This window comes from Crinia signifera, chromosome 4, assembly GCF_055691185.1.
Source record: "Crinia signifera chromosome 4, ASM5569118v1, whole genome shotgun sequence".
Taxonomy (NCBI): Eukaryota; Metazoa; Chordata; class Amphibia; order Anura; family Myobatrachidae; genus Crinia; species Crinia signifera.
The window spans coordinates 302,109,780-302,135,998 of record NC_139220.1 but is presented as its reverse complement, the minus strand read 5'-3'; the positions used below and the strand labels follow the sequence as shown (position 1 = coordinate 302,135,998).

At 48.6% G+C, this 26,219-nt stretch overlaps 2 protein-coding genes across 3 annotated transcripts in view; one reads left to right on the top strand and one right to left on the bottom strand.

Moving 5' to 3' along the window:
* The window catches only part of MISP3 (MISP family member 3), a 29,626-nt gene extending 13,696 nt beyond the window's left edge, over window positions 1–15,930 (top strand). For both annotated transcript variants that reach the window (XM_083185318.1, XM_083185319.1), the window contains exons 3-6: window positions 1,245–3,082; window positions 10,286–10,900; window positions 11,930–12,009; window positions 15,607–15,930. In XM_083185318.1, coding sequence (XP_083041444.1) covers window positions 1,264–3,082; window positions 10,286–10,900; window positions 11,930–12,009; window positions 15,607–15,696 — 2,604 coding nt within the window. In that variant the 5' untranslated portion in view covers window positions 1,245–1,263 and the 3' untranslated portion in view covers window positions 15,697–15,930. The remainder of the gene's footprint in view (window positions 1–1,244; window positions 3,083–10,285; window positions 10,901–11,929; window positions 12,010–15,606) is intronic.
* The window catches only part of PALM3 (paralemmin 3), a 77,070-nt gene extending 54,360 nt beyond the window's left edge, over window positions 1–22,710 (bottom strand). The window contains exon 1 of the mRNA XM_083185321.1: window positions 22,645–22,710. Coding sequence (XP_083041447.1) covers window positions 22,645–22,676 — 32 coding nt within the window. The 5' untranslated portion in view covers window positions 22,677–22,710. The remainder of the gene's footprint in view (window positions 1–22,644) is intronic.
* Window positions 22,711–26,219: the final 3,509 nt, after the last annotated feature.

Here is a 26,219-nt window from a genome sequence, read left to right as displayed (position 1 = left end):
TCTATCGCTGGCCATTATGGAGCAGAGCGAGGCAGACTGGGTGGGGTGACCATCTGTATATTGCTGGTCATTATGGAGCAGAGAGAGGCAGATGTGTGGGGTGACCATCTGCATATCGCTGGTCATTATGGAGCAGAGAGAGGCAGATGTGTGGGGTGACCATCTGTATATCGCTGGTCGTTATGGAGCAGAGAGAGGCAGATGTGTGGGGTGACCATCTGTCTATCGCTGGCCATTATGGAGCAGAGAGAGGCAGACTTGGTGGGGTGACCATCTGTATATCGCTGGTCATTATGGAGCAGAGAGAGGCAGACTGGGTGGGACGCATTCTGTACATTGCAACGAATCAGCTTCCAGTTATTGATCCTGACAGAAGCTCATTGGCTGCTCTGAGCAACTTCTCCAATTTACTTCCTTAAAATGTTTGCTACTGTGTCCACCTATTGCTTTTGTCAACACTCTGACCATGTCGACCTATTACATGTCAACCTTTTTATATGTCGGCCTTTTGGCTGTCGACCAATAGTGGTTTCCCTAATTACTAATTACTTTCACAGAGTGCAACAGAACATAAGAGAGTCGAGTGCGAAACCAATGTCTGTGGTAGGCATAGTGCAAAGCATCTACTGCAGGGGTGGCCAAACCTGTCCTCAAGATCTACCAACGGTGCATGTTTTCCAGGCAACCTGTCGATCTATAGTAGGAATGACTACAGCTGTGCACCAGCTAGGTGACTGGGAAATGTGACAGTTAGTAATGACTACAGCTGTGCACCAGCTAGGTAACCTGGAAAACATGGACTGTTGGTAGATCTCTAGGACCGGTTTGGCCACCGCTGCTCTACTGTAACTGCTTTAAGACTGTGTTGGAGGAGAGGGGAACTATGTAACGCACCCATATCCAAAATAATTGATTGACATACTGTGTGCCAAGTGTTGTGCTGGAGGAGAGGAGTTCTGTAACCATAGTCTTCTTGCTCCTCTGAAAGTCATGTGCAGGAGACCATTTTACAATAGTAGGTCTGGCACCCAGAATAATTTACAACAACAATGGTTTAAGCATCTGCCTATATCTGTGTCTATATATGTAACTGTTACACAGCCAGCAGGGCCCCATACCACGGAGAGCTAACAGGGCAACAGAGGTGCACCACCACACGGAACACTGAAGGACAAATAAAACATTTTATTATAAAAATATTGTTCACAAACATTAATATTTCCTTTATCTTTGTTTCCTCACAGATATTAGCTGCAACATCCAATGGCATCAGAGCAGACATTAGTGGTCACTGATAACCACCCAATTTACCCCAGTTACCCCACTGTTGCCTCTCCACCAACAGTGGATACTCAGAGTGGCAGCGAATTACTCAACTGCTGTCCATCTGACACTGACCACAAGGGGGAGCCAGTGACCCATCCAGTCACAGCTACTCTAGAGAATGGAGTTTGTGCAGAGGGGCAGAGACCAGGTGATGAGGGGCAGGGGTCAGGTACTGGGGATCTGGAGATCAGTAAGGAGGTGCAGGGGGAAGCGGCAGGCAGCCAGAGGCAGAATGTATTGGTGACGAATAAAGAGGAGCAAGAGGGAGAGGGGACCGCTACAGAGCAAGGAAAGGAGGTACTGTGGGAAGCCAGGCCGGGCCAGGAGGCAAATATAGAGGTCTTGTCATTAGGAGAGACAGGTCAGCAGGGGGCCAATAAGGAGACTGGTCCACAAGTGACCGATACGGATACAGTTACAAAAGAGACCTGTCTACTAGCGACAGGTGAATCCGATCCTCAAGTGACGGGTCCACAAGCAACAGGTGAATTGACAGGTGAGCAAGTGATAGGTGAGAAAGTGACAGGTGAATTGACAGGTGAGCAAGTGACGGGTGAATTGACAGGTGAGCAAGTGACAGGTGAGTTGACAGATCCCCAGATATCAGTGAACGAGACAAGTCCTCTTGAGGAGACAGACACATATATACCTGCACAGGTAACAGATGCAAGTGAAAAGTGGATAGAAACGCTGGTAAGAAACATAGTGACGGAGGTGACGAATAATGAGGCTTATGCAGCCGAGGGAACAGGTGAGCAGGTAGAAATACCTGGAGAGGCAGCAGATGCCGGTGTTCCGCTGACAGAGGACAGAACACAATCCATTGTGCAGGTGACAGAAGCAAATAGAACGACAGGTGAGCAGGTGACCGAGGGAGCAGGTGCAGCTGCACAGGGGAATGCAAAGGAGACAAACACACCTGTACAGGTGTGTAATGGAAGCACAAACATAACTGTACCTGTGCCGGCAGAGCTGCAGGGTACAGAGGGGCTAGCAGAAGTGACGGCTACACCTGCAGTGTTACACAGAGAGGAAGCAGGTGAGGATATTCTGGTGGATCTCTCCTGTGAGGAAGCAGACCTAGACCTGACACAGGCAGCAGGTGCACAGGTATGCATCTCAGGTGAGGAAGGGAATACAGGTACGGCAGGTGAGGTGGAAACAGGTAGCCCGGTAACAGCCTTAGGCACGGAAGCAGAGAGGAAAGTGACACCTGATACAGTCTCTGACCCTGGCAGGGAGGGGACACCAGACCCACAAAGCCCAGCAGCATGCCGGGAGAAGGAGTGGCCGCCTCTTATTTGTACTGGCAGGGAGGTTTGGGCAGACACTGCTGAGCAAGGAGAGACCGAGCAAGGGACGGTCACTGAGGAGAAACTGTGTCACAGGACACCTGAGATGAAGGACAGGGAGATCATGCAGGAAGGGGAGACCCTGTCCCCCGAAACCCCTATAGAGCGAGAGATCCGCCAGGGAATGGAAAGGGAGCTGGTCCTGCGCCAGGAGAGGGGGATCAGCATCCCAGTTGGGCAGCCCGAGTACGTGGAGGTGCGCAGAAAGACCATAACCGTGGAGCCCATGGCACAGACTGGCAAAGAGCGGCAGCTGGCAGGGGCACAGATGCAAAGGGATATTGAGCTGGAAACGCGGAGGGAACAGGACCTGGTGGACCTGGGCCAAGTGATGGGCACCTATGACCGTGGGCAACAGCAGGAAATACAGGAGAAGAAACTGATCTTTGAGAGTCTAAACACAGGTGAGTTCCTATGTGACACGGTCTGTATGTCTCTGCCCACACCTGTCACCCGTATTATGCCAACATATACAGTAATAGACCAGCAACGCATTACCCTCTGCCACACAGAAACTTGCTGCTGAAGTTCTCTCCACTCAATACCTGTGTCCTCTCCCATACCTGTACCTACCTGTGCTCCCTACCTGTCCCTACATATGCCGTGTACTCATTATTCTCTCCCACACATGTACCTACCTGTGCTCCCTACCTGTCCCTGCGTACTCCTTATTCTCTCCCACACCTGTACCTACCTGTGCTCCCTACCTGTCCCTACATATGCCGTGTACTCATTATTCTCTCCCACACATGTACCTACCTGTGCTCCCTACCTGTCCCTGCGTACTCCTTATTCTGTACCTACCTGTGCTCCCTACCTGTCCCTACATATGCCGTGTACTCATTATTCTCTCCCACACATGTACCTACCTGTGCTCCCTACCTGTCCCTGCGTACTCCTTATTCTCTCCCACACCTGTACCTACCTGTGCTCCTTACCTGTCCATTTGTACTCCTTATTCTCTCCCACACCTGTACCTACCTGTGCTCCCTACCTGTCCCTACATACTCATTATCCTCTCCCACACCTTTACCTACCTGTGCTCCCTACCTGTCCCTACATACTCTTTAACCTCTCCCACACCTGTACCTACCTGTGCTCCCTACCTGTCCCTGTGTACTCATTATTCTCTTCCACACCTGTAACTACCTGTGCTCCCTACCTGTCCCTGTGTACTCATTATTCTCTCCCACACCTGTACCTACCTGTGCTCCCTACCTGTCCCTGTGTACTCATTATTCTCTCCCACACCTGTACCTACCTGTGCTCCCTACCTGTCCCTGCATACTCCTTATTCTCTCCCACACCTGTACCTACCTGTGCACCCTACCTGTCCCTACATACTCCTTATTCTCTCCCACACCTGTACCTACCTGTGCTCCCTACCTGTCCCTACATACTCATTATTCTCTCCCACACCTGTGCTTACCTGCGCTCCCTACCTGTCCCTGTGTACTCATTATTCTCTCCCACACCTGTACCTACCTGTGTTCCATACCTGTCCCTGCATACTCTGTATTCTCTCCCACACCTGTACCTACCTGTGCTCCCTACCTGTCCCTGTGTACTCATTATTCTCTTCCACACCTGTACCTACCTGTGCTCCCTACCTGTCCCTGCATACTGCGTATTCTCTCCCACAACTGTACTTACCTGCGCTCCCTACCTGTCCCTGCATAGTCCTTATTCTCTCCCACACCTGTACCTACCTGTGCTCCCTACCTGTCCCTGCATACTCCTTATTCTCTCCCACACCTGTACCTACCTGTGCTCCCTACCTGTCCCTGCATACTCCTTATTCTCTCCCACACCTGTATCTACCTGCGCTACCATCCTGTCCCTGCATACGCCTTGTACTCAGTCTTCTCTCCTGTACCTACCTGTGCTCCCTACCTGTCCCTGCATGCTCATTATTCTCTCCCACAACTGCACCCACCTGTGCTCCCTACCTGTCCATGCTTACTCCTTATCCTCTCCCACACCTGTACCTACCTGTGCTCCCTACCTTTCCCTGTGTACTCATTATTCTCTCCCATGCCTGTACCCACCTGTGCTCCCTACCTGTCCATGCTTACTCCTTATCCTCTCCCACACCTGTACCTACCTGTGCTCCCTACCTGTCTCCAGAACCTGTTCCTACCTGCGATCTCTACCTGTCTCTGTATACGTTGTGTACTCATTATTCTCTCCGGAAACTGTTCCTTTGTTCCAGCCGACTACAATGACTTCTTCAATTCTGAACCTGACTTTCTGTTCTAACCTGTTCCTGCATGCAATAAGAAATTCCCATAGACCTGGTTTTTCTGTTTGTATTGTGATAACGCTTATCTCGTCTGACCCATCAAAAGTGTCACCTCAGCTTCCCAACCTGTGACTGCAGTACATACTCACCTGTGCTTTCCTGTCACCTACCTCAGTTTCCCACCTGTGACTGCAGTACACACTCACCTGTGCTTTCCTGTCTCCTACCTCAGCTTCCCCACCTGTGACTGCAGTACATACTCACCTGTGCTTTCCTGTCTCCTACATCAGCTTCCCCACCTCTGACTGCAGTACACACTCACCTGTGTTTTCCTGTCTCCTACCTCAGCTTCCCCACCTGTGACTGCAGTACATACTCCCCTATGCTTTCCTGTCACCTACCTCAGCTTCCCCCCCTGTGACTGCAGCACACCATCACCTGTGCTTTCCTGTCTCCTACCTCAGTTTCCCACCTGTGACTGCAGTACACACTCACCTGTGCTTTCCTGTCTCCTACCTCAGCTTCCCAACCTGTGACTGCGGTACACACTCACCTGTGCTTTCCTGTCTCCTACCTCAGCTTCCCAACCTGTGACTGCAGTACACACTCACCTGTGTTTTCCTACCTCAGCTTCCCCACCTGTGACTGCAGCACACCATCACCTGTGCTTTCCTGTCTCCTACCTCAGTTTCCCACCTGTGACTGCAGTATATACTCACCTGTGCTTTCCTGTCTCCTACATCAGCTTCCCAACCTGTGACTGCAGTATATACTCACCTGTGCTTTCCTGTCTCCTACCTCAGTTTCCCACCTGTGACTGCAGTACACACTCACCTGTGCTTTCCTGTCTCCTACATCAGCTTCCCCACCTGTGACTGCAGTATATACTCACCTGTGCTTTCCTGTCTCCTACCTTAGTTTCCCACCTGTGACTGCAGTACATACTCACCTATGCTTTCCTGTCACCTACCTCAGTTTCCCACCTGTGACTGCAGTACACACTCACCTGTGCTTTCCTGTCTCCTACCTCAGCTTCCCCACCTGTGACTGCAGTAAATACTCACCTATGCTTTCCTGTCTCCTACATCAGCTTCCCCACCTCTGACTGCAGTACACACTCACCTGTGTTTTCCTGTCTCCTACCTCAGCTTCCCCACCTGTGACTGCAGCACACCATCACCTGTGCTTTCCTGTCTCCTACCTCAGCTTCCCAACCTGTGACTGCAGTACACACTCACCTGTGCTGTCCTGTCTCCTACATCAGCTTCCCCACCTGTAGCTCCAATACAACCTCAACTGTGCTTTCCTGTCACCTGCTGTGTCTGCTATAATCACCCCCAAGATGGTGCCTGTTCAGAAAAGTGAAGCTAGTGCTCATATTGTAAACACTGATAAAACTTCTGGTATTTTTTTTTCTTTTCACTTTTAACCTTTGAATAATCAGCGCTTAAAACGTCAAGTTATAAAGGGCAGTATATGGAGGGTTTACTGGCACTTCCCCCGCTGCTGTCATTATTTTACTCTACATAAATAAGAAATAAAATTCCCTACCATATTAGAGAGACCCCACTAGAATCTCATCACAGACTTTTGTTTCTTTATACAAGTCCAGCTTAACAGCTGACAGAATTGTGCAATTTCTCCATGATTATCTCTGCAATTGACTTAACCCTTCAGTGTTCTAATCCAGGGCTGGCACTGGTGGGTGGGTATAAGCAGGGCCGCCAAGAGAAATCCTGGGCCCCGGTACAATAACTTCCTGGGGCCCTCACGGACGGAGCTCCCGCACACTCTATGGACCCGTTGTTACGCCACTGCTTCCAAGGTGGATACACGTACAACAATTTACACTGTAATGCCTATTACACATGTCAAACACCCATTACATATTATACCACATGCCATAATGCTCATTACACGTTATGCCACACACCGTAATGCTCATTGCATATTAAGGGGTTAACATGCTCTGCCAGGGGTTAACATTCTCTGCCAGGGATTAACCTGTCTGCCCTGATTTACATGCTTTGCCAGGGGTTACCATGCTCTGCCAGGGGTTACATGCTCTTTGCAAAGGATTTACACATACCCTCCAACATGGCCCATTCCATTAATTACAAAATGCTCTGTTCCTGGACTTCCCTGCCAGTGGCAGTTACATAAGTGAGCCTGCAGCACAGTCCAATATTCAAAAAGGGGGGGTCATATATACTGCCACCACAAGCATCACTGTCCTGGACTCACTGGCAGTTGATGTGACTGCCCCTCTTTGAATTTTGGACTGTGCTGGAGTCCAACCTCTGTAACTGCCACTGGCAGGGAAGTCCAGGAACAGAGCATTTTGTACCTAATGGAATGGGTCATGTTGGGGGTTCTTGCCACCAAATAAAAAAAACCTGTGTGTCCAGACCAGGGCCCCCCTGACAGGCCCGGGCCCGGGTAAATTGTACCTGCTCCCCCCCTCTCTCGGCACCCCTGCATAAGGATGCACAGGAGCAGGGAGATCCTTCTGAGTTTGGTGGCTGTGGCTCACATTAATAAATACCTCTGGATATTAATTCCTTATTGCTGCTATATAACAAAATGACCATTTTCTGCTAATGATCAAGTGATAGATTTACTAAAAAACTCTCAGGCCCAGATGTATCAAGCTTCAAAAAGTGATAAACAGCCAGCCAATCAGCTCCAGTCTGAACTCCCATGTGATAGGCTGGGTTTGAAAGATGACAGGTAGGTGCTGGTTGTTTATCACTGTCCACTTTATCACTTTTTAAAGCGTGACACATCTGGCCCTAAAAAAATTATCTCTTACAACCTAGAAGTGTGATAGCTAAATTCTAATTGTCTACTGTGAGCAATGACACTAATGTTTTAGTAAATCTGTCCCTAGTTCTGCAATTTGATATTAGATCAACTGGTCCCACATCTCTAGTAACGGTTAAAGGAGACCATTCTGTACTCTCCAACAAATTAAAGGGGAACCTCCACCCTCAGTTATCTTTGTCTTCCACTGTGATTTTTTTTGCCCTTGCACACGTTCACAGTGACTCTGCCTCGCTAATCGCATTCCGTGTGTTACAATTATTAGGTGTTTCCATTGGCAGAGAAAATAAACAAATCAGATGCGAAGGTGAAATAGCTAAAGGCGTAGTCACTTGTAATGTCGTCTGAAGGTGGACTTCACAAATTGCTGCAGAAAGAGTCACGTATTACAGACGTGGCCCTTGTGAGGCAAAGATATAACAGGGTAGCTGTCAGTTGTTCCTGATCTTCATGGACAGTCCCAACTTTTTCAGCTTAGTCTGGAAATGATCCTGCTTTTATGATAGGGACTACTTTTGCAATAAGACTATTACAATAAGAATATTACTTCTCTATAGAGATGGCCATCGACAATTGTTGATATAAACTTATCAATGGTCTATGCCCGATGTCAAATACTTTTACCATCGATGTGTGATAACCAGATGGTTTCCTGCCATCGATGGTACAGAACCACCCCATGTGTAATATATATGTGCAAACTGGGGTAAGGTCTGTACCGCTGATGGGGCAGACGATTGCCGTAACCAGCTGTACATGGAATATATCTGCAATGCGAATACTTAAAATGTTACCTCAAGGCAATTCTGAGCTGCAGTGCAGGTTTTCAGGTTATCCCATAGACCACTTCTATATACCACAAGTAGTCAGTAACTGGCGCTGTACAGAGAGAATAGATCCATGGTGTGAATATTTATAATGTTACTTCAGGAAAATCCTTTGCTGCAGAAACATTCTCAATTGTGATATATTGAAGCTGCCTATGGGATAACCAGAAAACCTGCACTGCAGCAAAGAATTCTCCTGAACTTACATTCTAAATACTCCCATTGAGGATATAGTCTGTGTACAGCATCAGTTACTGCCTTATTGTGATGGTTCTATATAAATGGTAGACCATAGCTTGACAATAACAAGGTCAACCACTAATGGATGACACAGAGTAGGTTGACACCTAAAAATGGTCGACATACTCTAGGTCCACAGAGACTGAAGGTTGACACAAGATTTTCATGTTTTTTTTTTTCGTCTATGTCAACATGGACACCTTAAAAGTGTACCCCATCCCCTCGGATGGCTCACTGCGATCGACACGCATCAGGGGATAGTTACCCCCCCCCCCCCCCCCCCCATGCCCACTGGGCAAGTAAAATACGAACAAGTCAGTGAAAAAAAAACATACGCCGACCTTTTCAGGCGTCGACAATGTTCATATCAACCGTTTATATTTATATCAATATTTGCATTGTGGATACATTCTCTGTACAGCACTAGTCACTAACTTAACAGTGGTATAAAGAAGTATACCACCAGCTGCCAATTTAGAAAAGCGCAGGGTTAAATATTCTGGGCCAGATGCACTAAGCATCAAAAGTGATACAATGGAGAGTGATAAACAACCAGCCAATCAGCTCCTACCTGCCTTGTTACAGACTGTGTTTGCATACCTCCCAACTTATGTGCTGATGAAATAGGGACACTCGTGCATGGGGCGGGGCGTATGCAAATGAGGGTGTGGCTTATGCTAATCAGCCACGCCCTCATTTTCATACAAGAATAGACGCTGTGCGCATGCCGAAAAATCGGGACTGTCCCGCTGTAATCGTGACAGTTGGGAGGTATGTGTTTGAAAAATGTCAGACAGAAGCTGATTGGTTGGTTGTTTATCACTCTCCACTTGATCACTTTTGAAGCTTAGTGCATTTGGCCCTCTGTCTGTTGACACCTGAACAGGGACATGCCCAGAAAACCAAAGTTCTTGCTGCATGTGGATGTCCAAATTAAACAGTTCAAAGATGAATGATCCAGCAGGAACCATTGGCAGATTTTATTTACCGCAACAAAAATGTCGAGATGAAATCATTACATATTTGTACAGTTTTATTATTGTGGCAGACCGCTTGGAAGGATCACAATTATAAGTCCCGGCCCATCCATCGTTTTACATTGTATTAGTCTGTCACTACCTGTGCTGCATGTCACAGTAATTACACGACGCAGTGAAACCAGTCCTTATGGGAGTGACCCAGATGCCAACCCATGTTTTCTGAACGCCGGCCTATCCTTTGTATTTCCCATAAAACATAAAAGTAAATTTACTACTAATTACTCTGTAAAGCGTTACTATGGCGATCCTCATATTTAGTGGTGTTCCACCGGCTCAGCTTTCAAGAGCTGATTTCACAGGGGAGTCTTATGATAAAAGTGGGGAGGGGTTTGCTTAGCAAGTACAAAGGCAAGCACTGCACATAGTTTTTTATGGTGAAAATGCTTACTGTCCCTTTTAACCAGTTAAATATATATATTTTTTTGCCCTGAATAGATTTATCTGATCCTCCAATCAAGAAGAGTCAAAGTGAATCCCAACAGTCTACGTTCTTGGTAGCTACGGCAACAGAGGTCCCTGTAGCTTTCGACTACGTGGCCCCGGCTGTAGAAAGCAAGAAAGGGCCCTCATATGCTGAAGCTAATGGAAGCAATGTTATCATCATAGAACACAGCTCTTTACTCCGTAGATCCACCCCAGGAAATGTCTTCAACTCCGCCCCTGCAGATTCATATCGCTCCGCCCCTGCGGATTCATATCGCTCCGCCCCTGCGGATTCATATCGCTCTGCCCCAGCGGATTCTCGGCGCTCCACACCAGCAGATTTTCGCCGTTTTCCCTCAGCAGAGGCCTCACGTGCAAACTCTGGAGGTTCCGCTTCCCCCAACTCTGCCGATTCCCCTCTTGCTGCTCCCGGGAGTCCATTTCAGCTGCTACGTTCACCCAGCCCACGCTCTTTGCTGGAGAGAGAGATAGAGGAAGTACAAGAGAGAGAGCGAGAACTTAAAAGACAGAGGAATAGTGTGTATGGGAGAGATGACAGCGCCGTGGAGACTACAGAGAAGGAACCTGAGAACAGAAGGGACATTCAAAGCGGAATCTACACACCAGGTGAGTGTATGAACCGAAGTTGTGCTGTGTAATTGAAAGTGCATCCAACACTTACACAAGGTAGAGGTATGCGATCTGTTTGCTAAGCCCATATTTGGCCTAGTTACTAAGAACTTGGGACTCATACCTCATTTGCATGAATATTGGATAGTTAAGTGAACAAAATGGCTGACTGTTTTTTTTACACAGCTGTTTAGCCTATTTTAATGGTAGTCGTTTCAAACTTTAGAATAATAATGCAATTCATCCCTTATTCAGTAGTGCAGGGTTGCCGACTTTATAATTCTCCTCTCCGGGAGAAGCCCGGAGAGGAGAGTTCCAGCAGCCGCTCAGGGGGCGGGGCTTAAGTGTGACGTCACTAATCCCCGCCCCCATGATGACAAACTGCCGAATTCACGGATCTCCGTGGAGGGGGCAGGGCTAAAATGATGCGATTGTGTCATTTTAGCACCGCCCCCTCCTCAGACCTGAGGATTGCGGCATTCCTCGCGATCCGGGTCGCAGGGGGGGTCCCCCCTGAATCTGGGAGGGTTGCCCACCCTTCCGGGGGGGCGGGAGGGGGTCCCGATTTTCGGGAGACTCCCGGCCATTCTGGGAGAGTCGGCAACCCTGCAGTAGTGTTAAGTATACAGATAAATATTAAGATTGTAGTTCTACATAATCATCACTAGCTGTCCCCTGCTCTGATATTGTCAGAAGCTGCACTTTGAGGAGCGCTGCACATAAAATGTAATGAGGAAACAGTGGGGCAGTTCTGATGCAGGGTTGGGTAAATTAGAAGTAGAGGCACCAAATGACTTTGATTAAGTATACTATTACCATGCATTCCCCATGTGTTACCAGTGTTCTAGCTATATATGGGGCACTAAGTAATGTAAATATTGAATGTTATTCTAACATAGCGTAAACAGTGATTAATCATTTTCTGGGAATGTACTGTATGGTGCAGCTAAATGTTTTCCTATTTATACTATAATTATAGTTTTATTGTAGTTACCTAAAACTTGTTACTCCTCCTATGTGTTTCAGAGCGCCCAAGTTGGAGGAGATTAGATGTTAACTGGCCCCCGAACAACGGTACCATTACCAACGGAGAACAACAAGAGCAGGTAACACACATTTTAGTAGTGTATACTCCCACCCTCCCTCCCTGCTCATGTAGGTAATGGGCACTTATGTGTTAAATGTGTAATGGGCATTACGGTTTGTTAAATAGTATGTGATGGGCATTACGTGTGTTAGGGTGTGTTTTATAGTATGCAATGGACATCATGTGTGGCCTTATGTGTAATTGGCATTATGGCGTGTGGCTTTATGTGTAATTGGTATTACAAAGTTTGCTAAAATGTGCAATGGGCATTACGGTGTGTGGTATAATGTTGGGCAGTGCCCACTTTTCACTGTGCGAAACATGCCCTTGCTCCGGGCGCCGTGGCATCTAGCTACACCACTGCCCATGACCTGTTGGCACTATGGGGTTTATTTTGATTCACCTGGAAAGGCACAATCACTCTGTAATGGACAAAACCATGTGCACTGCAGGTGGGGCTGATGTAACATGCGTAGAGAGAGTTAGATTTGGGTGGGGGGTGTACTTCAAACTGATATCTACATTGCAGTGTAAAAATTAAGCAGCCAGTATTTACCCTGCACAGAAACGAAATAACTCACCCAACTCTAACTCTCTCTGCACATGTTATCTCTGCCCCACCTGCAGTGCATATGGTTTTGCCCCCCTTCACTTACCGCCCATCTCCTGCCGCAGGTCCCGAACAGGCTTCTTCAATGCAGGACGCCGGCGGCCAATTAAAATGCAGCACCGGCTGGTGAGCCAATCAGAGCTCATGTACCGGCAGCCGCTCTGATTGGCTAATGGTACACAAGCTATGATTGGCTCAAAAGCCGGTGCAGCATTTTAATTGACCGCCGGTGTCCTGCATTGAAGAAGCAGGCATCACAGCAGAGGCAGTCGGGGGGTTGCGGTGGGCAAAATGAGCGAGCCGGGCCCTTCCAGAGGCCGGGGCCCGGGACAGCTGTACCCACAACACCCCCCTATCGGCGGCCCTGATTGGTTATAAGATGTGTGTGTATATTAATATAGATACTATTGTATTGGGTATATATGAACAGTATTCTTCAGTGTGATTGAGATTAAATCTGGATTCACCTAAGGCAGTGGTTCCCAAACTGTGTGCCGTGGCTCCCTGGTGTGCCTCGGGACACTTGCAGGGGTGCCCCGGGTTGGTGGTCCAAGACCAATTCCAATTATTTATGATCAATTATTTATGTCCAAAACCAGTGCTGGTGGCTGCCAATCATAAATATGTATACAATCCGAACCAAATCCTGCCCTTTACCACATAACTGAACTGAAGTATCACATACAAACACAATCTACTTCATTGTATATTTATTTTTCTACACCTAGGGGTGCCGTGGAAAAATTCTGATACTCTAGCATACCTCCCAACAGTCCCGATTTTATCAGGGCCTGTCCCGCTGTCCCACCCGCGGGCGGCAGTGTCCCGCGGTGTGGGGGGGCTGTTGGGAGTCCCCCCTGTCAGCTGCTAAGCAGCGGGGAATAAACGCTGTGCGCAGCCAGGGGGCTGGGGGCATGGCTAGAGGCTCACAGAGCCTCTGGGTCATGCCCCCATAGCGGCAAAATGGGGGCGTGGCCTCGCGGGGGAGCCGTGAGTATAGGCCACGCCCCTGAATTAGGCCACGTCCCGAAAATTTCAACGCGCCTACGGCGCGCAGCAGCAACGTCCCGACTGCTGAACGTGCAAAGTTGGGAGGTATGCTCTAGGGTGCCGTGATTCAAAAAAGATTGGGAACCCCTGACCTAAGGGATTAATAAAGATGGATGATTTAGTAAGGCAAAATAAGATACTGTTGGGATACTGTGGGGCAGATGTATTAAGCAGAGATAAACACAAGGGTGATTAGATAGATAGTTAGATAGATAGATAGATAGATAGATAGATAGATAGATAGATAGATAGAATTCCTTTATTCGTCTCACAATGGAGAAATTTGCAATTGTTACAGCAAGGTTCAAGTACAGATAAGAGTAATAGCATAATAATAAGAACACACATGATAAGATAAGATCAAACAATATAACTCAGTTATAAAGAGTGATAAACACCAGCCAATCAGCTCTTAACTTGCCCGCTGGTTTAATTACCTGAAATTGCGGGGTCCGCGGAGAGGGGGCGGGGCTAAAATGATGAGATTGCCACATTTAAGCTCCACCCCCTCTCCGCGGCCCACAAATCACTGAGTTTTCTGGCATGGGGGAGCGGTGCCAAGTGTTGTCAGCCTTGCTCCCGCCCCCCTGACGAGTTGCCTCTCCGGGCTTCTCCCGGGGAGGTGAAATTGAAAGTAGGCAAATATCCAAGACAGTTAATGACCCCATACACTGAACTATTTACCTGCAATTTGGGTTATTTTCCTGTGATTGCACCAATCAATTACTACATTGCGCCAGACCCTCCCAGTCGGGTGCCGGACGGGGTCCCGACAGGCATTTATCAGACGTCGGGATCCCGACTGTCAAAACACCGACAGCCGGGTTCCCTACGGCCACGCGCTATTTTCCCTCGTGGGGGTCCACGACCCCCATAGAGGGAGAATAGAATAGGTGGCGAGCCCGCAAGGGGGGCTCAGTTGCGCTCACCATGCTATCTGAGTCCGGGCAGTCGGGATCCCGACATCGGGCTAATGACTGTCGGGATCCCGACTGTCGGACCCCTGCACCATACCCCTCCCAGCAGGGACGTGCGGTGAGGTAAATTGCTGAGGTGTCCCTGGCAAGTACCAGAGCCAGATTTGCACACAATATATGAGCCCAGGGGTACATGCCGCCATTATACACATGTGCAGCAGTGTACACTGCTGGAGATTTGCTGAGTTTTTGGATAAGAGATGCACAGAAGAGGCAGCCAGGTGAGGCACTGCCTCACCTGCCATAGAGTTTTTACTCCAGAGTTTTGACTATAAAAATTATTAAAATAATTAAAAAATGTTTAATATATTATTTGTATTTTTGACATACTTGATAAGTTCAAAACTCCGGCATATATGTGAGTATGACAGGAAAGGCTGTGCCTCACCTGCCTCACCCCACCGCACGCCACTGCCTCCCAGTCTTTGCCTCTGAGCCAGGCCGGCTTGGCTGGGATTGCATGCGATATATCGTGTGCAAAAGGACCACATGTGATCCTGCCGCCCGGGAAGGTCCTGGGCGGCTCAAGGGAGCACTGCGTCCGTCCGAGGGGAGAGGTTGCTGCAGGGTATGGGGGCCATTAGGAGCTGATTGGCTGGACTTTTACCACCCTTTATCACCCTTGTGTTTGTGCGAGGGTTCCGTTGGTGTCAGGCTGCTTGCGCTCAGCGACGGAGATGGGGCATGTTTGGGTGAAGGGTGGTTGTTATAACTGGGTTATGTAACCGCTTGATCCCATGAGGAGGGAGGAGGAGCGGGGGAATTAATCATGAATTGTTTACTGTATAGACCTGAGCGAAACGTTGTGATGTTTTTGCACTCTTGCTCAGACTATGTTTGGCATAAAACGGGCACTGTTACGGGAGACCTCGTGGCCTTTAGCCCTTTCTGACGTCACTTGGCACCAAAGATACACTGTTTGTACTGATTATAAGCAGCTCTTAACTCAAATACACCTCTACTGTGTGTTCCCCATTAGGTTTCGGAGAGTCCTTACGCTCGGCGACAGCGCAGTGCTCTGATCCAGAGCTGGGAGTCCGGCAACCCAAATCCTCTGGGCGATGAGTAGGGAGAGGCAGAGATGAGGACTGTCAGGACAGAACTTGTGACATTTGGATGAGCTTTCTCTACCTCTCTTCTCACTGAATATTGGACTGCCATCTTCCTCTTCCTCACCTCACAGCGTTTCACATGACATCACCAGAAGACCGGCCCAGCCTCCTGCATCACATGATCAGTATCTAATCTGCCAATCAAGCTTTTGTAACCTATATAAATTATTTGTAATAAATTATAGAAAATGCGTGAAATGTTGAGTAATGGCTAATTATACACTGGCGGGTGTCGGTTTCTGGGCACAGCTATTCCTGACTTACCCATAATGCAGCGGTGGGCAATCGGTTACACCTAATGAGCTGCACTTGGCGGCCCTCTAACCTGTGTGAGGAGACCCATTACCCTCCGTTTCTCAGTAATCCATACATAGTTCCTCATTGTATAGGTATCCAGATAGTAGAAATTCGTACCTCAGGGGCTGGCTTAGCATACCTCAGGGGCTGGCTTTGTTTGCCATGCTTTGGCCTAGGTGGTTTGCTACACTACCGCTGCAATCGCCACAGGTTGCTATTGAGAAACGCAGTCCACACAGATAGAAAATCAAGCGATTGTTTGGAAAACATGGAAAATTAATGTCAACCATTGTCATTTACTGATTGATGTGTGTGTGTGTGTGTATGTGTGTATGGATGTTCCACGATAACTCTTGAACGCTTTAACTAATAGTCTTCAAACTTTGCACACTACCATATCATTTTAAGGGAAGATCTAAATTCGAAGATGGGATTAATCGGACGACCCCTTAAGGGCATAATTGCCTACCCGCCTGCATTTTGCTGGAGACTCCCTGAAATAGGAGCAATCTCCCTCTCTCCCTGAAGAGTCTGGGAATCTCCCTGATATCTCCTAACCCACTTTATGCAGCTGTTACCTTTTTTAGGGAACAAAGAAATGTGAGATATATACAATCAGATTTGCATTTGGAATTTATTACATAGACATCACATTTATTATCTTGTATGTTGTGCTGAGAGAGAAGAAACTAAATATCGCAGCAAATAGCAAACAATCCAATATTGCAGGCAGCGCTGTTATTATCAATACTTCCTACATTACCCAAAGTATATAGTTACTAATGTTATCTAGAAATATCTCACAACAAGCATTTAAGCCCATATATGGAACTAGACACGCCCTTTGGGTGGAGCGTGACACGCCCTCTTAATGGGGCACTGTGCACAATTCCACTGCCAACTATAATCTCCCTGAAACTAGTTTTCAAAAGTAGGCAAGTATGCTTAAGGGTAAAAAAAAAAAAAAACAACTAGCAAGGGGCGCTGAAGTGAATAGAAACTCAATATATTTCAGTAATATTTAAATAAAATTTATTGGTACACAAATACAGTTGATTCTGTGCAATTGCACACTAGTGTAAATAGTTTAAATCTATTAACACGACCTACACATATACATTTACTAACTAATGAAAAATAATATAAAATAAAGAAAAAAAAGGAATCAAAAAAATAAAAATAAACATGAAAAAATGAAAAATAATAAATGAAAAATAATAAATGAAAAAGAATAAAATGGGAAAGGGAAGGGAAACAATGGATGGACAAATATGCAGCACTGATTTAGCAGCCTATATTAGGCACAATATCTTGTCCATGAATGTGGTAAAATAACCCGCGTCCGGGTATAAGAATAGATCCTTAAGCTCGTGGGGCTTAATTAAGGATATCCATAAGTTAAAAGAATTCAAGTGTTACTAGAATATTGAGCATATCCGATTTTGTATGATCAGGGCCAGGCACCCGGTAACTTGTATGACACAGTATAGCAGCAGTGTGTTTTTATATTACCGGTCCTTTGTGGTGGCTGAGCAGCGCTGGTTCGGTGAGACGTCCTCGGTTAGACCTGAGGCTCGGAGACCCAATGTGACTGATGCGGCTACAGTGTGAGTAGCGCCGCTGCTGTGGGTGTCTCTCTGGCGCGTCTGTCAGCGTGTGGAAGACGTAGCCTTACTGTATCCCGGCGGCTCCTTGCCGTTTCGTGCACCGGACTCTCGTGGTGTGACAGCACTTCGGGGAGCCCTGCCACTGCTCCACCTGTGCTGAGATGTTACCACACACGGGACCTGTTGGATGGTATCGGTGAACCGGGCGACCAAGCTCCAGTCAGACTCTTCCTGGGAAAACGTGTTTCTCCGCTCACAGGGCGGCTTTCTCAATTCCAGAGTAATGATAAGGGTCCGTGCTATTTCTGTTGTTTTCATGCATTGTGATATGGAATGCGTATGACTTTCTGAATAGAATCATGTGTCCACGCCCTCCCATTGATCACGCCCCTTTTTTTTTACCAGGGCCCAGTGAATGAAAGCGATGCTGGGCCCCGGTAAAAAGGGATGTGGCCACGTCCCTGTAAAAAAATAATAATAATTAGCAGGGGGTGTGAGCCTCTGCCCTTTACTCCCAGTGCCCGGTCTCTGCAGAGGGAGAGGGGTCACAGGACCTGGGCCCCTCCAAAAGACCCAGGACAGGTAAAAAGTACCAGCTCCCCCCCTCCTCTCAACGGCACTGAATACAACACAAAAAACAGACAGTGGACCCTTAACCCATTGAGTGGTGGGTTTTCCTGGGGCAGGACAAACCTACCTACGAGAGGCGACGGGGAGGATGGTTCCCCGCTGGAGGCACCACTGGCGCACAGTGGTGTAACTATAGGGGGTGCAGCTGCTATGGGGCTCGGCAGGGTGGGGGGCCCCAAGGCAATCCCATGCACTCTTTTGACTTTTTTTTTTAAACACTATGGCTGCGCCGTTGACCGTGCTGCCCTCTCTCCCCCCCCCCCCCCCCCCCTCCAGCGGCGCAATTAAAGGGGATGCATCGCGGATAAGACAGAGTAAAAGACATGTTGCTGGGTAAAGCTGTCCCAGGCCCGGCGTCTCAGAGAGGAAAGGGCCCAACCCACTCGACTGCCTCCATTGTGCTGCCGGCACTCAGTACAGGCTTCTTCACCTCCAGACGCCGGCGGGCAATTAAAATGCAGTGAGTGAACAAAACAGAGCTTGCATATCGGCAACCAATCTGATTGGCTAACGGTACGCGAGCTCTGATTGGCTCACCAGCCGGTGTCCGGAGGAGAGGAAGCCTGTACTCGTCCAGGCGCAAGCAGCACTGCGAAAGGGGGATAAGTGAAGTGAGGGGCGGCCCGGACTAGAAATCAGTCCCGGGCACTAAAATTCTAAGAGGCAGCCCAGACAACGGGCCAAAATGAGCAAGATAATTTTAAAATAGGGCATAGTGTGTACACACCTTGGGCCCGATTCAGGCCTGATTGCTGATCTGCAATGTGGTGAGGAGATAGCCGCCACCCAGACAGAAAGAAAACCACCCCGTGTAAATCTGCAAGAGACAAGCTGATCAAGGCCGGCACTGACATCAGAGGCCCTCCCTGAAAACATCTGGTTTCCACCCCCCAAATGCTGGTGTCCAGTCAGTCACACTGACAGTGACGATCCATACATTACTCCGGTCGCAGTTTGGGCTTGCAGTCAATCGGTAATTGCTCAATCTGCAAACTCGGGGGTACATTTACTAAAGTGTGAGTTTTTAGAAGTGAGAGATGTTGCCCATAGCAACTAGAGTCCATGTCGACCATCTGGTGTGGACCTATTGATTGCCTTTTATCCGGATACCCAGGATTAGGAGACGATTATAGGATAAAAGATTACAGATTATTAATACCAGGACCGTAACTAGAGGGTCACTGCAAGCCGGGTTGCTGCGGATCGCGGCTTCCAAAAACCAATATGCTGCTGCCAGCCAGGTGTACTTCCTCCCAGTGTCAGTGACGCCCTGTGGGTGACGTCATGACCCTGTCACTGCCCGCCCATGCGTCTGACATGGGGGGAAGAGCTGGCAGGCAGAGCTCGAGGTGGCGTGGGACAGGCAGAGACGGGAGCAGTGTGACTGTTCCGCACCAGGACCGAATGCACAGAGACGCCACACACTGGCTGCCGGTGCGCCCCGCGGCGTCTACAAGGGGCGAGCCAGCCCGGCACAGGATTTACTATCTGCTGCTATGAAAACATAAAATGAACGCAGGCTCCAGGCTGCATTAGTGACAACAAACACAACTCAGTAAATGCCTGCCAAGCAATTATACTTTAATGCAGGTTCCAGTCTATGAATGTGCCAAATCCGTAGACTGGAAGCTGCATTAATCCATTACAGCAATGTCACTGCTTGGCAGGTGTTTAATGGAATCATTAGATTTAAAGATTTCATTGGGGGTGGGGGCTACCAAATACCTGCCTTGGCCCGGGCCCCAGAAATCCTAGTTTCGGCCCTGTAGATAGAGAGCTCTTATAGGGTGAGTGTTGTATAATAGATTACTAATGGTATCCGGATGGCTCACAGACCAGGGCGGATGTAATGCAGCGCGAGTCCGATGGCCGCGCGAGCCCGCTGAACCTGGACGTTTTTGTAAAGGGGAAGTCATTTACTGGATGTGGTTTTGCCTTGTAAGCCATTGCCCCTTTAAAATAAACATGGGTGACCACCATGCATTACATCCGGTCCACAATGTCTAAGTCAAGAGTCAATATTTTGACACGGTCAAAAGATTGTTGCAAGAAACCAACGCATGAAAAAAAAAAGTATACATCAGTTTTTCACAATTTCTTTCCCCATTTTTTATTGTTATTTTTTTTTGTGCTTTAGGAGTCAGTGGAATCTGGTACGTAAGATGAATTTAAAAGCTCCTGTGTGTGTGTGTGTATGGTCACCTTCCAGCATCTGCCTCCCACATGCCTAGCTCTCCCAGGTGTGTAAGCAGCAGCAGGGTTGGCCGCCTGTGGTCACCGCTGGTGATGTCATCCTCTGAGCCGGTTTCTGTCTCTCACAGGTTACTAGCTCTTAGCTAGTTATAAGTGCTCAGCAATCATTGCCTAATCTCATGTCAAATACTCAACTCTCCACCCAGAGAGCAGCATGTCTCGGGCACAGATATGTGAACAGGGGAAGAGGTCTGTCCGTCTGGTTTTAGGGCAAAGGGAATAAGAATTGAGTGGGTGAGGCTGCAGAGGAAGCAGTCCTGTGTTTGCAGAGGACACAGTGATCGGCAGTGGGGCGTAAATACCAACGTGCAGTTATATATAGAGCAGGTGTTGCATATACTCATTACTCACTTACACAGCAGCCTCCGCCCTGTCTGACAGGAGCTGATATTGGTTGGCAAAGCAAAGAATAAAACAAATCCCCTCCTTTCCCAGCCCTTTGTGTACGAGATACTCCCTGTTGTTTCTGACATCTCTGCTCCCGTGCGAGGAGTCACACTGACCTCTTCTATGGAGCACAGATAAGGGAGCAGCCAGGCTGGTAGCACCAGAGGCAGGCCACAGGCCTCTTACCACAATGGGCTTTATACAGTATGCTGTTAGATACTCAGAGGGTCTGTTATGTGGACACACATTCCGGAATCCCAGCGGTTGGGTTGCCCTGAAGCGGGATCCAAGTGCTGCACTTGCAATGGAGCGCTGCGGCGCACCTGTAGTTCTATAGCTCTATACCAGGAGCCCTGCTAACATCGGCAATAGGGCGCAGGATGGCTCCTGCCTTGTACCACTGAGCCTGCGCTGCAGCAATGCTGCTGGACTCTGAGATGATACGCAGAGGTGAATTTTGACAAAATGGGCACCTCACTCCTACTTGCCTCCGGACTACTGGGATGAACTCACGCCCCTGCTTCTGGGAGAGATTTGTAAGATTATATAGGGTGGGGGGCTAGATTGTACCCCATAACCACACATAATGAAAGGACCATGCTGAGACTATTAGTGCCACACATACAGAAAAAGGAATACATGTGCACTTTCCAAACATTACTAAACAGAATTATTATAAAGGTTGCACTTAAACATAAAATAAAAGCAACTGTTTTTTTTATTTTATTTTTTCAAGTTAAGGGCTAACCCACCACATCCAGGTAACTAACCTCATCCTCAGGTAGGTCCCTAACATTCAGGTTTCAAGTCTAGGGCGTAGAAGATGATAAATACATCACGGAGAATGCATGTTATTTATATAGCACAGCAAACACACAGGCATGTCTAACCTGTGGCCCTCCAGCTGTTGGGAAACTACACATCCCAGCATGCCTTGCCATAGTTTTAGCATTCCCTAATAGCAAAACTGTGGCAAGGCATGCTGGGACTTGTAGTTTCACAACAGCTAAACCTACATTATAACTGTAGTAAACATGGAGGTACTTGTGTATTATAACGGTGCCCCCGATGTTGGTTGCCCAATGTTTTTATCGCATTGCATCGCATGCCATGCACCCGATAGGAAAACGCAGCAGAAGTCCACGTGTGGCGGTACCTGATACTCCTGCCCTGTAACAGCGTTCTGCAAACTGACTTTCAAACACTGGAAACTACACTCCAGCTTGTATCTTATATATGTGGCCATAACAGTCGATGCAACTGTGGAACCTATAGACTTGGCTCGAAATCCATTATAGATCATTGTTCACTTTGCGATCGGTTTTCTCAGCTACAACTACAAATCCCAGCATGCACTGGCAATGGCTGATAGTTGAACACCCCTTGGTATCCCATCCGTGCGTCAACATGTGCAAGGACAGAGACACCCACTATGAGCACTACCGATTTGTGCCTCATTAAATGGGTGCCAATGTCAGCGATTTAGCACCTATGTATGCATATGCTTCGGTGACACTCCCACGGAGTTATGGGACTTGTAGTCTCCCAATAGCTGAAGCATGATTGCAGTGGAACCAGACACCGCAGGTCCCAGCCAACGGTATGTGAATTAGTCTTTGGGGAAAATGTACTAAGATGGGCATTCTAGTTCACATGGGATGTTGCCATGGGCAACCAATCAGAATCCACTTCCTATTTATTTAGCATCTTCTATTAGAAAATAGATGGTACCTGATTGGTTGCCTATAGCAACATGATCCCATCTGAATTTCCCCCCTTCTTTTCGTCGCTGGCTGTTTCTTGGCCTGTAAAAACAGATGTAAGGTAATAGCATCGTTATATTTGCATTGTATCTGCATATTCGGCTGCATATTGTCCTCGTTATCAGGTATTTATTTGACATGACTAATTTTATCTTATCTCCTCAGACAGCCCCACCCTCTCCGCCCGTGTGTATTGTGTGCGGTCCCGTCCTAGGCTCTTTATTCCTCTTTCTCTACGTCCTTTCTTCTTGTGTTTTTTGTTGGTGTATATTTTAAGCGTTTGTTTTTCAAGATGAGTCACGGGCTGTTGCGCGTCCACCAACACATAACACAACGCAGGCTCTGGCACACACACACGCGGCCCAGATGCCGTCAGTCATTGACACTAGATATAATCCCGAAACCACACAGCCTATAATGATGTGACCAAAACTGAGGTGACTCTACCAGTGTACCAGTGACTCATGCTGGCCACACATTGCAGTGTCTCAGGGCATATAGGGAAACCTGTCCCCAAAACAATTCTGATGCCCCATTACTATGCAGCTAAGACGGAGAGGAATGTTAGGCCTTATTTCTGTCATCGTGGGTTAGCTGTATCAAACGTTGGAGAGAGATAAACAACAGATCAGCTCCAATCATTTTTCAAACACAGCCTTTAACATGGCAGTTACATACCTCCCAACTGTCCCTCTTTACGCGGGAATGTCCCTGTTTTCGGGGCTGTTCCCGCATCCCACCCGGGTACCCCAAACCTGAAGAGAATAGGCGCTGTGCTTCTATTCGGCGCTGCTGAGGGATGGAAAATGGGGGCATGTCCTTAGAAAACACCATCGCGTAAGGCCACACACCCTTTTACATAGGTCATGCCCCTTTCCACAGGCCACGCCCCTCCGCCACACAAGTGTCACCTTTTAACAGAGGCAAGAAGTTGGGAGGTATGCAGTTAGGAGCTGATAGGCTGGCACTATATCTCTCCATGACATGGGCAACTTTAGCTCCTCAATTTTGACATGTCCCCTTGAGTCAATTTTGACATGTCCCCTTGAGTCAATTTTGACATGTCCCCTTGAGTCAATTTTGACATGTCCCCTTGAATCATGAGATTCAGTGGATTCAGATCTGTCTTTGTTCATGCTTTTGCAACTCTGTAAGGGATAACACCGAATTTCTGATGGGGTTTTCCCAGACTTCCAACAGTGGGCCAGTTCCATAGTGAGTGTATGCATGGGCATACCCTCCAACATTTGAGTGGGAGAAATCGGTACACAATCACAAAGGGGGCGTGGCCGCTGGTAAAAGTGGCTTGGCCAAGCCCCCTCTCCTATACTTTTAATGGTACGGTCAGTTGGAGGGTATGTAATGGGCGATCCTGCACATTTCCCCCAGCACCGTCCTGTGGAGACAGCATCCCGTTGATGCCCAGCGTGCCCCCTCCTTACACTGTATGTAAGTGGCAGCAGCACGTGTCACACAGCTCGTGCAAATCACCTTACCAGGGTAGCCCCACGTCCCCACCCGGCACCGTTCCTCTGCTGCTGCACCAGTGATTCATTGTCCCTGTGCACACTCCACACAGGCTGACATTGATCCCGCTGCAGCACCCTGAGTAGGGGGAGGCGGGACCACCGCGTTCCCCCCTGGGTTACCTCGGGATTTGCAGTCCTTTTTGGTGGACTCAAGCTCTCAGCTGAACAGATGGTGGTGTGTATACTACACCTCCCAGAGTCCTCGGCTGAGAGAGAGTTGAAGGCGGCCGCGGGAGGAGGTTTCTGTGTCACTGTCAAGCGCTGCACTGGAGTGCAGCTAAAAATCGGTACAATCGGTACAGAGGGTTTTAGCTGGTACAGGCCGTTAAAAAACGGTACTGTACCGGCTAAATCGGTACTGTTGGAGGGTATGTATGGGGGGAGTGGTTAACTTTCAATAGCATCCTCATGGTCCCCCCCCCCCATGCAGCGAATCACAGGTTTGAACAACGTGGCATGGAGCCACAATGGCGCAGCGCTATGTTTCCATGATTTCCCACCTTGCCTACATACTTTCCCTTCGGTCGTCCCTGCCAGATACCAGACATCATCCAGATCAGAGGGAGCAACAGACTTTCATGTCGCTGTTACATGAGAGGTGACCCAGCAGGCTCATGTGTCATGTGTATCACAAACTACAGAAATGGGGACAATGTGCCTCAGCTGCCCCACAGCCATGTGGTCCATCATTCCTGCATAGCATAGTGGTAGCGAGGAACACCAACTGCCCACTGTGCCAAAGCCCCTCACATTGCACAGTGTCTTCAGTCCCACTTCCTCCCACCACACACATGGAGACCTGGCTGTGCTATCTGCCCTGTGCTTCCCACCATGGACATGGAGACCCAGCTGTGATACCTGCCCCTGCTTCCTCCCATGGACATGAAGACCTGGCTGTGCTATCTGCCCTGTGCTTCCCATCAGAGACATGGAGACCTGGCTGTGCTATCTGCCCTGTGCTTCCCATCAGAGACATGGAGACCCAGCTGTGATACCTGCCCCTGCTTCCTCCCATGGACATGAAGACCTGGCTGTGCTATCTGCCCTGTGCTTCCCATCAGGGACACAAAGACCTGGCTGTGCTATCTGCCCTGTGCTTCCCATCAGAGACATGGAGACCTGGCTGTGCTATCTGCCCGTGCTTCCCTTCGGGGACATGGAGACCTGGCTGTGCTATCTGTCCATGATTCCCATCAGGGACATGGAGACCCAGCTGTGATACCTGCCCCTGCTTCCTCCCATGGACATGAAGACCTGGCTGTGCTATCTGCCCTGTGCTTCCCATCAGGGACACAAAGACCTGGCTGTGCTATCTGCCCTGTGCTTCCCATCAGAGACATGGAGACCTGGCTGTGCTATCTGTCCATGATTCCCATCGGGGACATGGAGACCTGGCTGTGCTATCTGTCCATGATTCCCATCAGGGACATGGAGACCCAGCTGTGATACCTGCCCCTGCTTCCTCCCATGGACATGAAGACCTGGCTGTGCTATCTGCCCTGTGCTTCCCATCAGAGACATGGAGACCTGGCTGTGCTATCTGCCCGTGCTTCCCTTCGGGGACATGAAGACCTGGCTGTGCTATCTGCCCTGTGCTTCCCATCAGAGACATGGAGACCTGGCTGTGCTATCTGCCCGTGCTTCCCATCAGAGACATGGAGACCTGGCTGTGCTATCTGCCCGTGCTTCCCATCAGAGACATGGAGACCTGGCTGTGCTATCTGTCCATGATTCCCATCAGGGACATGGAGACCTGGCTGTGCTATCTGCCCGTGCTTCCCATCGGGGACATGGAGACCTGGCTGTGCTATCTGCCCGTGCTTCCCATCGGGGACATGGAGACCTGGCTGTGCTATCTGCCTGTGCTTCCCATCAGGGGACATGAAGACCTGGCTGTGCTATCTGCCCATGCTTCCCATCGGGGACATGAAGACCTGGCTGTGTTATCCTGGGCACACCCCTGACATGGTCAGCTGCATCTCTTCTCTGGGCTCCTCCTGGGGAGAATTATCAA